Below are 14,396 nucleotides of genomic sequence, written 5' to 3'. Positions count from 1 at the left end.
ATTTAAATATAGTTTCGTCAGGTAGATGTCTTTTGTCTTTTCTATCTAAACAACATTTATAATACACCCCAAGCATTGCTTATAAGTTTACAGAGTAAAATTCATGGTTAAGCAAAATTTCAATAGTCATACATCTGTACAATTCATAAAATGTATTTTTTTTTTTTATAACTGGTCATTACGTTAAAGTGCGTATATCTAGTACTTTTATTATGCAGAAATACATGCTTATAGATTTTATGTAATACATGATGTATTTACATATTCAAATTTTTATACAGCTGCCAAAAATGGAATCGATTAGTTAACAAGCCTGTATATATATAAGGCTTCCTTTATCCTCATACCACTATACTCCTTCTATACAATTTGGGTGCCACGGAAACAGGTAATACAATTATACAATTTTGACTATTTTCTTGTAATGAAATTAGAAAAATGTAAAGTTTAACATTATGTTTATAAAGCAACGGTAATTCTTCTTGTATGTTCAAAAGGGTTGACTTTGATTTTTTTTTCAAGTAGTTTCTCTCTTAAAGAACACGAATTTAAAGAGGGACCAAAATACAATGAAGATTGTTGTTAAATTATAATTTCAAGAACATGGAAACGATTTTAATAGTTACATGTTAGACATATGGTTCGTTGAAGAAAACTATCCTCCGACATCTTCATCGTAAAAACGACTAATTGTCCGAGACTCTATTTACGTTTTGTTGCAATTGGTCGACTTTGCAATGTGATGTGTGTTTGGCAATATTATCTTATTCAGCGTTAATATTTTTCAACGAATATACCTACCTGTTGATTTCGAATAGCTAGTTTATTTACTTAACTAAATTATATTTAGTTGAAAACATGTGGAGCAAGAAATGCTCACCCTTCGGAGCACATGAGTTCATCCCCGGTTTATGAGTTGCTAAGTAATAAGTATTCAGTATACTATTGTTTGTCTTATGATCGTTTAAATCATGGTTTCAGCATGACATTATCAGATTATTTGTTTTCGTTTTCGAATAATGAATTCAATTATCCCTGATTTATTTTTTGTCTCAGTTTCCTACATTGTCCTAATATCAACAACTTCGGTTGATACTTGTGTAGTTTTGGATTAATATTTTCGAATAGAAATTCTGAGGATTAATCATTCATGACAAATTAATAGCCAACTATGAGTTTAATGCTTTTCAAAATAAATGAAAATTAAATTTTCAAATTGATGAACAGGATCTGTTTACCCTTCTGGAGCACCTGAGATCACCCCTAGTTTTTGGTGGGGTTCGTTGCTTATTCTTTAGTTTTCTATGTTGTGTCATGCGTACTATTTTTTGTCTTTTTCATTTCTAGCCTTGGCGTTCTCAGTTTATTTTCCATTTACAAGTATCGTTCGTCCCTCTTTAAGAATGGTGGTTTCAGTTGTTTCTTGATAGTCTCATACTTCATCAAAAGGATAATTGTCTCAAAAACTACGCAGATTTGAACTAAAAAAACGACTAGATTTAATTTACGCTTAGCATCCGACTAAAAACAGTGATGGCATTTTTGGTTTTGCTTTAAAATTGTATACTGCACTTTTATATTTTAATCTAAACATTATTGACAGATTTAAACATCCATTGCTCTTCGTCTTTTGCTATAAAATTGAGATGGTAATTTCTTACCAAAGAACCGAATGTGTTTTGGGCGGTGACAAATCTGCAAACAGTTAAATGCATATTTGAATGTCCAAGAACTTAGGGAAGTATCAATAACATGTACTTCAGATTTGAGAAACAAACAAATAAGAACACTTTTACGATTTGATTTTCCCTTAACGTTCGTTTTTTGTGCGGTTTTACGTTTTCCTGAAATTCATTTTATCATTTAAAAATATCTCTACAATGATAAACGGTTCTCAATCTTTCATTTTATGGAAAAAAAATCCTTTAGTATCCTACAAACTTTTATTGTTACACCATGCGGAGGAACTTTAATTTGATTAATATGACCTATATTCTGATATTGTTTTTGTCCAGAGTTGAATGATGTACGGTCACTTTTTTTGCTACCGAAATGAGTGTATAAGTTTTAATTCATTTTCTATTCAACACATTAGATGCGGTTCTGTTATAGTAATACAGTAATACAAATAACAATTTTCCAACTTTAATTCTTTCGTTTCAGATCATTGAAGTTGAAAGGTGATCACAGCTGAGAAATGAAGAACTTCAGCATTTTATGTGTCGTCCTTTTTAGTTTTATTGTGCTATCGTCTGCAACACCCTGTACGTACTATTTTGATAATACAATATTAGTTTTGTACTGATTCTTGGTAACTGCAACTTCTTTTCATCGTATTTGATGTCCTTACTACCGAAAAGATGAGTCATGTCCTTTTATATTGATTTTGAAAGTTGTTCTGATGTTGTGCTTTATCACTACTGTCTTAGGTTACAAACATATTTTAACCTTCTTGTTATTTATGTTGCTATAAACGACAAGTAACATTTGATGAAGTGCTTATATTTTGCCTTTTTGTGTTTTTATTTTAATTATATTACATTAAAAACCAAAAGTGTTATAATTAATTCAATTAAGGGAGCCACACCTGTTGTTATCAATTATGCCAGACCTTATTAAATATAGAAGAATGTAAACTCACAGCACATGATGACTTAACCTTATTATTATCTAATTTTAAACTTGTGTACGCTAAATACGTGTTTCGTCTTAAAAAGACTCATCAATGACGCTCGAAATAAATTTTAAAAAACAACATTAAAACGTAAAAAAGCGTAAGAATTTGAAAAATAATATGGAACCCTGACCTCAAAATAGTATGCCAAATATAGCGGTTAATAGATAATTACACGTATCAATGAATAAGTTACTCCCCAGTATTAAAAAGAATTCAGTTTTTGTTAATAGTTAATATTGATTTAATGTTAATTCATGTCAACACATACGTACTGAGCTGTTGAAGGTTCCAGGTTTTTGCTGATGGTTGTCTGTTTGATTCTGTAGTAGCCTATACAATACACTTTTGAATCGAGTCTATGTAGTTATTTTCAGATAGAAACAAATCTTTCGAGGTAGAAAAATCAAGATTCAAGATTTATCTTTCACGCAAAACAGCACGATTAAACAACAATAAGTAAACTTTCACTCGAACAAATATATGTATGCTGTGATTTAACATGTGTATAAGGTAAAGAAAAAGAAAAACAATCTTTTTCAGGGAGGCCAGACTCCAATTATAAGCCTTGTGACAGCAATTCTGGACCTGTTTGTGGAACAAATGGCAAGGACTATTTCAATGAATGTCACGCGTATTATTCGTAAGTACAGTTTATTCGGGTCTTGTTTAATTCTTTTTATCGAATCTTCCGCAAAATTATTTTTGCACTTAAAATGGCAGTAGACATTATTTTTCGAATTTGAATTAATATTTATTCTTTGTTATGCATATATCCTTCAATATTTTGTATCTGTAGACATTGTTTCATTTACGGGCTGTTCTGTTGGCTAAAAATTGCGTCACGTTGTGATATCCCAAAGTTTAACATAGCATACAGATCTAGATCGGAAAAAAAACATGTAATGCACTTTTTAGAGAATTGATTTACTAGCTGATATTTATAAACGAAACGTCGTGTGTGCATTTAACATGTTTAATGATTTTATGAATTATTACTATTTAGATTTTGATGTAGAACAGATCTACACATCAAGTACATTACATTACATGTTGATTATTTTTCATTTAATCAGCATGCGATTCGTTTGATCTCTGTTCATTTGTTAAAACAAAATGATTAAGTTGCAGGTCGTTCAAAATGTGAATGAAGATCGTCTGCATATTGTCGTAAAATCATAAAAACAAAAGATTCCACTACCAAATTTCGTGCAACACGATATTTTTTCACTCTCAACAGTTTTCTTTCAAATATAAAAAAAAAATTATTTATTGACATTATGAACGTCAAGAGAACTTTCATTGATTTTTTCTATATTTCTTTTTTATCCGAATAAGTACGAAGTGTAAAACATGGATGAAGAGGTGATACAACCTGTTAATATTATGTATGGGGGATAATTGCTTATTTTGTATTGTTGTTTAGCTTTGTACTAGTTTTCAGCTGATCTTTTGTCTACATCTAAGTCAGGTTTGTGCCTCATGTCGAATTTATAAGACAATACGTTTTAAACTGATGTTTACATTATGTTCTTGTGTTGTACAACCTTGTCCTGTTAAAATATTTAAATCATGTGTCATTTTTATGAAAACCTTCACTACTAAAAATATATATAATTAGATATCAAATTAATGCAATGTATCATTTGGTAATATACATGATATTATTATATTTAAAAATATGCATCAGATTTTTTTGAGCGATGGTTATCTTGAAGCATTTTGTCCGTTAAACCTAAGTATTTATAGAAAAACAATGTATGAGGAAGACATACTCTGTCATTTTATTTAAGCTCTGAAGCTAACATATCAGTAACTGCTTGTTGTCCTTTGTTAATTTATGTATCATTTTCATTTTGCTTAGTTTCTTTTGTTACCTATTCTAACATCGCACTCGGACTTTTTTAAATTTAGTTTTACTGTGCGTATGTCTATGTGTTTCTTTACTCTTCATTGGTTAGAGGTGTAAGGGGAGGGCTGAAATCTCACAAAAGATTGAAACTCCGCTGCATTTTTGCGTCTGTCCCAAGCCAGGAGCCTCTGGCCTTTGTCAGTGTTCTAAGTTCTTTAACTTAGTTCATCTATATGTTTTGGAGTTTATGTGACATCCATTGTCACTGAACTAGTACACAATTTTATTTAGGGCCAGCTGAAGACCACATTCATGACATATCCCCCATTTTCATTATTATTTTTTTTTTAATTAATTCATATTTTATTATTGCAGACAAGTCAAGGTAGGATGTAATAACAAATGTCCGTGTGGTGGTTGCGCAGAGAATTGTCCTGCAACATATTATCATCCAGTATGTGGGGTTGATGGCAAAGAATATAAATCAAAATGTCATGCGAATTGCAAGTAAGACAAATAACTCATTAATATTAACATTTTTAAACGAATATTTACTTCTTTAAATCATAAATAATAGGCTTTTTTATCCAATTATCAAAAAGGTTTAAAATATACTGATATTGGAACACAGCATATGTGAAATGTTAGGAATTGTTAAACACAGAGTAAAATGTAGTTTTTGCGCCTGTCCCAGGCCAAGAGCCTCTGGCCTTTTTCAGTGATCTATGTTCTTTAACTTAGTTCATCTATATGTTTTGGAGTTTATGTGACATCCATTTTCACTGAACTCGTACACCATTTTATTTAGGGGCCAGCTGAAGACCACTTCCATGACATATTACCCATTTCCATTCTCAATTTTTTTTAAAATTTATTCATATTTGATTATTGCAGAAATGTCAAGGTAGGATGTTATAAAAAATGTCCGTGTGGTTGCGCAGAGAATTGTCCTGCAACATATTATCATCCAGTATGTGGGGTTGATGGCAAAGAATATAAATCAAAATGTCATGCGAATTGCAAGTAAGACAAATAACTCATTAATATTTACATTTTTAAACGAATATTTTCTTCTTTAAATCATAAATAATAGGCTTTTTTATCCAATTATCAAAAAGGTTTAAAATATACTGATATTGGAACACAGCATATGTGAAATGTTAGGAATTGTTAAACACCGAGTAAAATGTAGTTTTTGCGCCTGTCCCAGGCCAAGAGCCTCTGGCCTTTTTCAGTGTTCTATGTTCTTTAACTTAGTTCATCTATATGTTTTGGATTTTATGTGACATCCATTTTTACTGAACTCCAACACCATTTTATTAAGGGGCCAGCTGAAGACCACTTCCATGACATATTACCCATTACCATTCTCAATTTTTTTTTTTAAATTGATTCATATTTGATTATTGCAGAAATGTCAAGGTAGGATGTAATAAAAAATGTCCTTGTGATTGCGCAGATGATTGTCCTGCAACATATTATCATCCAGTATGTGGGGTTGATGGCAAACAATATAAATCGAAATGTCATGCGGATTGCAAGTAAGACAAATACCTCATTAATCTTAACATTTTTAAACAAATATTATTTAAATCATAAATAATAGGCTTTCTTATCCCATTATCAAAAAGGTTTAAAATATACTGATATTGGAATACAGCATATGTGAAATGTAAGGAATTGTTAAACACCAAGTCAAATGCATTTTATGTTAAATATAAGAGGATCTTGTTTGTGCTATTAGTTTTTCAATTGAATTAATATCTTTTCTCTGTTATGCATGTACCCTTCGATCTCTTATACTTGTAGACATTATTTCACTTATGTGCTATTATGTTGACTAAACATTTACGATACAGTACGTTTGAAACTGATATTTACATTAAGTTTTTGTGTTGTACAACCATGTCGTATTAAAATATTGCTTTACATTTAAATCGTGTAACATTTCTATGAAAACCTTTACTACTGAAAATATATGTAATTAGATATCAAATTAAGGTAATGTCTCATTTTGTGATATACAATGCATTATTAAATTGAAAAAATGCATGAGATTGTATTTAAGCGATGGCTATCCTGAAACATTTTGTTCATGGAACCTTAATATTTATAGTAAAAAAATATATGTCAGTTTAGTTGAGGTATGAAGCTGGCATGTCAGTAACTGCTAGTAGTCCCTTGTTAATTTATGTATCATTGTCATTTTGCTTAATTTCTTTTGTTATCTAATCTGACATCGCACTCGGACTTTTTTAAATTGAGTTTTACTGTGCGTATTTCTGTATGTTTCTTTTTTCTGTTTTGGCTAGAGGTATAAGGGGAGGGCTGATATATCGCAAAACATGTGTAACCAGGCTCCATGTTTTCGCCTGTCCCAAGCTAGGAATTTCTTGCCTTTGTCAGTTTTGTATGTTCTTTAACTTTAGTTCATCTATACGTTTTGGAGTTTATGCGATATCCATTTTTACTGTACTAGTACACTGGTGAATTTAGGGGTCAGCTGTGGAACACCTCCAAGTGCTGGAGGTTGAAGACCTGTTGGTGATCTTCTGTTGTTGTCTGCTCTCTGGTCGGGTTATTGTCTCTTTGACCTATACCCCATTTCCATTCTCAATTTTATTTTTTTAATTTGTTCATATTCGATTATTGCAGGAATGTCAAGATAGGATGTAATAAACAATGTCCTTGTGATTGCACAGATGGTTGTCACGGATCATATTATCATCCAGTATGTGGGGTTGATGGCAAAACCTATAAATCAAAATGTCATTTGGATTGCAAGTAAGACATATTAATCTTAATCTTAACATTTTTAAACAAATATTTTCTTCTTCAAATCATAAAAAATAGGCTTTCTTATCCCATTATCAAATGGGTTTACAGTAGACTGATATTGGAAAAACAGCATATGTGAAATGTTAGGGATTGTTAATTACCCGGTCAAATGTGTTTTATGTTAAATATAAAAGTTCTAGCTAATGATATAAGTTTGTCAATTTGAAATAAATATTTGAGACTAAAATCTAAAAGTTGATTCAAAGCTTGGACCCATTTATTGTGTTAAGGATAAAAACAACTTTCAACTACATTTCGTAATTACGAATTGTTTTCAAAGGAACGTGCATTAATTTCTGTGTGTAAATTTCTAATGATTTATTCCAATTTTCATTTCGCATTCATGAATGAATGAAAATCAACAATATTTACTGATTTAAAGTTGGCAATGGATTCAAGAAAATGTTTAACAAAGAAACTAATCTAAACAAAATCAGATATGCGCTTTTAATTATGCTTCAAGAAATTCGTGCGGCATCAAGATGTTTGTTAGTCTGGGGAAATTCAAATCTTTATTTTTCTAATCAAACAGAAGTACGGGAAGCATGAAAGGAAATGAATATCAGTCATGATTAAATGAAAAACATCAAAAAACTTTGTGTTACATTTTTAAAGTCTGCTAGTATAAATCCATGGTCAGGAAGTGCCGTGCAAAATGATAGTTTTATTATACCCTTTACAAAAGTAAGAAGGTCCATTTAGTATAACCTTTTGACATTTAAACCGTTCTATTCTTGATTAAAACATTTTAGGACTTCAAATATAGAAGCAATTATAAAATACCGTTAATTATATTACAGATAAGTTAAATAGCTACGAAGATTTTTTTGAAACAGAAAAAAAACATTAATGCCCTAGACCGCGTAGGAACTAAAATCATAATTGAAAATAATAAAATATATTTTTATACAAATTATACACACTAAATATTCTAATAAAAAAATGTTTGGTCTCCTATATTTCGATGACAAAAAACCGTCATTTTTAAAAATAAGATTTAAAACTTTGGTAATTCAAGATTTATATAAACCTTGCTTTCCAATATTTTAACATTTCAGGAAAGTTTCCGAGTGTCCAAAGATCAAACGTCCAGTTTGTGGTAGAGATGAAAAAACATATGACACCAAGTGCGATGCCAAGTGCGCGTAAGTTCATTATTTACAAGTAAATCTTTATTTATAGTCTTGAGGTAAACATGTGATTGTAACAACAGTTTGAAACCAAATGACATTACATGCTAGTCTTATTCTTAAAAAACATAATCCTATTTTCCTGTCGGTCCGCAGAAAAAAATCTTATAACTGGAGTAACGCTATGAAAAATATGATATATGAAATAATATAAATGTATGTAGATAATTGGTTTTAATTTGATTATCTATTGATATTTTGCAGACATATTATTGATTAATATAAAGCTAAAACAATTTGCAAACAGAGAACTAAGTAAATGTAATAAAACGATATTTAAGTAAAATAAAATTGATGTAAACTCATTTTAACCGATTTGTGCTCAGCATTTATAAGATGTAAGTTTCGTGATACAATGAGAAGTAACACTCGACAAAATAACAAAATAATTTTAATTGTGATATAGATCTCAACAGTTGCCTGAAGATCTAATACAATGTAATGATAACTTTCATGTTTTAGAAGGTTCCAGGCAGTCAAGTTGTCCAAAGCACAATTTGATGACTTAAAATATAGCAGCAACAACAATTTTGGTTTAGGAGTAAAGAAGGTTTGCTAAAACAAAAGCAAACATTAAAGCTTAATACAGTACATGTAGGAATTGCATAAAAAATTGAGAATAATAAAAATAGTTGCTTGTTAATTTTATTGTTTTCGAATTATACACACAGAAAATAGAAATACAATTGAAATTTATTTTGGCTTTCTTAATTTCCTTAATACGTCGTTTTTAAGATTTGAAATTTTGCTAAATAAGGATTTATATTTACCTCACTCACTTATATTTTAACATTTTAGAAACGTTGACGTACATTGTAACGGGCATTGTCCTTGTGACTGTGTTAAAATGAGGTGTCAAACAGAAGTCAAAAATCCAGTTTGTGGAATTAATAACAGAACATACGACAGCAAGTGTCATGCACATTGCGCGTAAGTTCATTATTTGAAATGTAAACAGTTATATATTTTTGAGATGAATATGTGGTTGATAGCAAAGATTTGCAAGGAGATAAAACGGATCAAACATCAAATATTGTTAAATTAAAAACTGTATACATTTCTTCTACTTGATCCACAAAAGAATACAATATAACTTGAGTTACGCTTTGAAAAATATCATATATGAGATATATAAAAAGAATACAGATGATTAATTTTAGTTTATCTATTCGTTTGTCTCGAACATATGTTTAAAGTATATAAAACTAGAATGATATGTAAATAAAACTGTATATCTAGTGTGTTAGAATCAATATTCAAATAATATACAACGGAGGTTAACTAGTGTTCTTATATATGTGCTGGACATTCATTAAATGTAAGTAACAATCGGCTGGAAACTTTCAATGATGTTACTCATCTCAACAGGTCATTGTCTATATGATGCTTACGTTTATAAGTAAGCAAGATAAAGGAACTAAAATGTCAAGAACACAATGTGAGGACTTAAATTGTAGCAGCAACAATTCAATAACAGAAATTGCATTACCATTTTGTTTAACGAGTAGAAAAGATTTGTTTTGTTAACACATATTATCGACCATGATAGTAGGAACATGGCTTATTTGTTGATGTTCAAATCATACACAAAGAAAATAATGTTTCATGTATAAAAAAGAAAATATGTGTTTTTAAATTTCTATTAAAAAATACGTTAAAATTAATTCAGATTTTAAACTTTGGTAAAGCCATTTCTATATCACCATTGCTCACTAATATTAAATCATTTTAGCAAAGTTCCCATACAATGTTATACAAATTGCCCTTGTTCCTGTGAAGCTGATTGCCTTGATAAGAAAGCAGGTTTAGTTTGTGGAGCTGATGGACACGTATACACAAGCGAGTGTTATGCCAAATGCTCGTAAGTTCATTATTTGAAAAGTTCCACTTTATATATTCTTGAGATAAACATGTGGCTGACTGCAAAACTGTACAAGTAATCAAATGACTACTGTTCTGTTTTACATAGACAACATATAATTAACTTGTACTCGATCTAGAGAAAACAATCTTAAAACAGGACTACCGTTATGAGAATTACTATATACATGTATATATGCGATATATAAAAAGAATCCAGATGATTGGTTTTGCAAATTTATTGATTTATATCGATGGCATTTTGGGCATTTATTAAGCTGGAGTAATATGTTATGATATAAAAAAAAACGTAATAAGTTACAACTAAATAATCAAATATAATAAAACGAAAGTGAGGCATATTTAAGTAATTGTGCTAAACATTCATCAGATGTAAGATACATGGTACTGAAGTAGATACTTTAATTGATGCTATCTTTCTTAATGTTTGACTCGAGCTACGTGACGATAGGATGCCTACTGCCATATTTTAACAAGATCAAGTCAGTTAATTTATCCAAAACACAACTAAAGGAGTTGCAAAATAGCAGCGATAATTAGATAACGGAAATTACATGATCAGTATGTTTTATTGGTAGAGACGGTTTGTTAAGGCAGAAACAGGTATTTACGTCAGGAACTGCAATCAAAAAGGAGAAAAATAAAACTAGTCACATGTTTTGTTTTATTGAGTTCAAGTCATAAACAAAGATAATATATTTGAGGTATATTATAGAAAATAGAAAAAAAACGTTTTTAGGTTTCAATTTATCAAATTGACGTCATTTTTTTAAATTCAGATGTTTAAACTTTTGTTAATCCAGATCTATCTTAACTTGGCTCACTAATATTTAAACATTTTAGTAACAATGCCGTAGAATGTAAAGGAAACTGCCCTTGTTCTCCCTGTAACGAGAGATGCGTAAAGACCGGAATTAAAGTTTGTGGTGCTGATAAAAAGACACACGAATCAAAGTGTCATGCCGAGTGCAAGTAAGTAAAACTGTAATGCTCTACAACGTCGTAGCATGATAAACCATATTTGAAAGTTTTTTTTTAGTTTTTAATAATTTTTGAGAACTTTAATTAACTTGTCAATGATAAAGCTATGAAGTATCAAGAGAGAACATTTTCAATGGCCTATATCTCGAAAACATTGACCTCCATATTTTTTTTTTGCTTTTTTTTGTCCCTTTCTTAATTTCCTATCAATATATACTAGTGTTATGAAAAGCTTGTTATTTTGAAACTGAGTAGCGAAACCTCTTTAACATTTGTCATCAAATTCGTGCTTTTTAATACGTTGATGCCATTAGAATTATTGTTACTTGGTTATCAAGATTACGACTTCACAATTTATTAAATACAGTATATATGCAACATGCAAAAATATGAACACCGAATACAAGGATATTTTCACATTTATACAATTATTACGTGACTTAGATTTATTTGAGGCTAAAAATTAGAATTTGGGTTAAAGGTCGTGTATTTGTGTTTTTTTATTATTATTTTAATGAGAAAATGTGTATAACATGTGTTTATATCTTTCATTCGTTATATGAAAATTATCAGCAAATTATCCACAATAGGACAATTTGAACTTCATTTAGATCGATCCATGATGTGATATTTATTTTTGCTTTAAGCAGTTATTAATTAAATATGGTTATTATATTATGATTACAACGAATTAACCTAAATCGAACGATATAAGTTTTAAATTGGACATTTGATTTATTAAACGTATAATTCTATGGTAAAAGGCAGAATTTATTGGGGACATATTATATTCTTACCCTTGCACATTCTGTGTTTTAACATATTATAGACCTATACGTATAGTGAATGTATAGTGAATCAAATTAATTTTTCATTACAGAGGTACTACCGTACAATGTACTGGAGAATGTCCCTGTGATCCATGTTCACACTGCGGGGAAGGAGGTCCAAAAGTTTGTGGACCCTATGGCAAGACATACACTAATGAATGTTTTGCCAAATGCTCGTAAGTATATAATCTAAACTATATATACTATTCACAAAACACTAAGGGATGGAGGGAGTATTAGTATGATCTTCGAACCGAGAGGTTCTTTATACGACAAAATTGTCTTGTTCTACATTTAACCTTTCTCGTGCAAATTCAGTCTCGTCAAGAATGATAAAAAAGTAACTTGTATATAAATTTATCAATCAGGGTCTGACTATTAATCAGATGTCTATAGGGGCACAGTTAAAGCTTGTCTTTCTGGGTTTAAGATACTGACACATCGTATCACTGATCAATTGATCCGTCAAAAAGATAATAAAACATGCTTAGATTTTAACTTAGGTCGTTCTTCTCAATACTACAAATTAACTCATTTTCGCACATACTGTATTTCGCATTTAGCGCATTTTATACAATTTCGCGGTGATTTAATACTGCCCGTCTCGGTAAAAAATGTTCTGATTGAAAGAAGGATTCGCGGTATTGTTTTAGGAGGCTGGCAGCTACATATGTGAAATTACAAAAGAGACATTTTCTAAATCAATATTATAACTCATATTTAATTTTTATTTTATTCAGTGGCAAGAGATATTTTCCATGTAAGTATTGTTTATTGATATATTTTAGACAACAAAAGTAATGATACACTTATTTACACATGTCTTTTTCATAAAAGAAAAGTAGGTAAAAGTCATACACAATCAAATTTACAGCAAAAGTACTTGAGTGTGTAGAATAATGTAATATCTTTGGGTAGCTTTCTTGCTAGCTGAACCTGAAGTCAATATTAAGTAAAGTATGCTACCCTTCTTAGAGAGTAAAGTAGTATGACAGGTAACCTATATGTCTATAGGAATACTTCGAAAGGAGTGTAGTATACCTAATTTTTAGTTCACAATATGCATTTAAAAATAATCATTTCAAAAAAACAATTCTCGCAATTGCTGTAGTCATCAGACTAGCATACCCATAAACAAACTCAGTACAGTGATAGTTTCCGTTCCTGGCCTATTTTCTTTTACGTTCTTTTATGTTCTTGCATATTTATGTCAAAGCGGAAAGTTAGTGATGAAAGGAAATGAGAAATTATGTTTTCAAAATGTATTAAGATAATTGTGTTTATATTAGGATAATTTATATCTACATGTATATTATTTTTTTTCTGTTATAGGTCCAAGTTATAATGGTGGTCATAAACGTTATTAAGAACCACAGAAGAAGGCCTTAGCATTTGTCAATAAATTTTGACTTCTAATATATTTATTTATTTATTGTGTATTTGATTTACGTAAAAACTATGTTGTGTTATGTTTTGTTGTCTTTTTGCTGACTGAAAACGATTGCAATGAATAATAGTATACTAAAACTGTGCATCTTCATACGAGATGTGGTACGATTCCAAAAGAGACATTTATCTATCATATTTCATTAGTTTGTTATCCAGAAATTGTCGTTTGTTGCTGTTATTTATCATTCGTGTTTACATTTCTTGTTTTGTTGATAAATCATACGATCATTCTCTCGTTTGATTTGGTTTACATTTTTCATGTCAGGGTCCTTTTAAATCTTGTTATTCTGTGTGCGTATTGCTTATTGCTGAAGGCCATACAATGACCTATAGTAATACTACTTCATTTGGTCTCTGGTGGAGGGTTGTATTATAGGCAATCATACCATGTCATCTAATTTTATTTGGTAGTATGATATGCAGACTTTTGAAAGATTTTAGAAATATCTCCAATTAAGTTTGATAGCTTATTAAAGACCTTAATCTGAAACCACAGTTATATATGTTGAACCCGTGTATGACCACTTTAAATGATAGGGCGATTTATTGCGGTTGTTTATTTGGGTTATTATTTAAAGTTTGTTCAGGGGCTTATATTCAGAGGAAGAAAACTTGAACAACAGGATCAACTTACCCTTGAGGAGCACCGGTTACCTGCGATTATCCCAAGTATGGTGGGGTTTGTGTTGCTTAGTCTTAAT

General features: G+C 30.2%; 1 protein-coding gene across 2 annotated transcripts; it reads left to right on the top strand.

Annotated features, from left to right (window-relative positions):
- The first annotated feature begins 279 nt into the window (after nt 1-279).
- LOC139491495 (serine protease inhibitor dipetalogastin-like) lies at nt 280-13,662 on the top strand. 2 transcript variants are annotated; one of them, XM_071279221.1, is made up of 14 exons: nt 280-388; nt 2,164-2,264; nt 3,218-3,317; nt 4,902-5,033; nt 5,421-5,549; nt 5,939-6,067; nt 7,182-7,310; nt 8,423-8,509; nt 9,353-9,484; nt 10,287-10,415; nt 11,279-11,407; nt 12,297-12,422; nt 12,987-13,006; nt 13,579-13,662. In XM_071279221.1, exons 2-14 carry the CDS (start codon nt 2,198-2,200, stop codon nt 13,611-13,613), a joined length of 1,344 nt encoding a protein of 447 aa, XP_071135322.1. In that variant the 5' UTR covers nt 280-388; nt 2,164-2,197; the 3' UTR covers nt 13,614-13,662. The 2 variants fall into 2 exon arrangements, with proteins under 2 accessions (XP_071135322.1, XP_071135323.1); XM_071279222.1 differs by lacking the exon at nt 5,939-6,067 and having other exon boundaries at nt 322-388.
- Nucleotides 13,663-14,396: the final 734 nt, after the last annotated feature.

The sequence above is a fragment of the Mytilus edulis genome, chromosome 10, assembly GCF_963676685.1.
Source record: "Mytilus edulis chromosome 10, xbMytEdul2.2, whole genome shotgun sequence".
Classification (NCBI taxonomy): Eukaryota; Metazoa; Mollusca; class Bivalvia; order Mytilida; family Mytilidae; genus Mytilus; species Mytilus edulis.
This window is presented reverse-complemented; position numbering and strand designations above follow the sequence as displayed.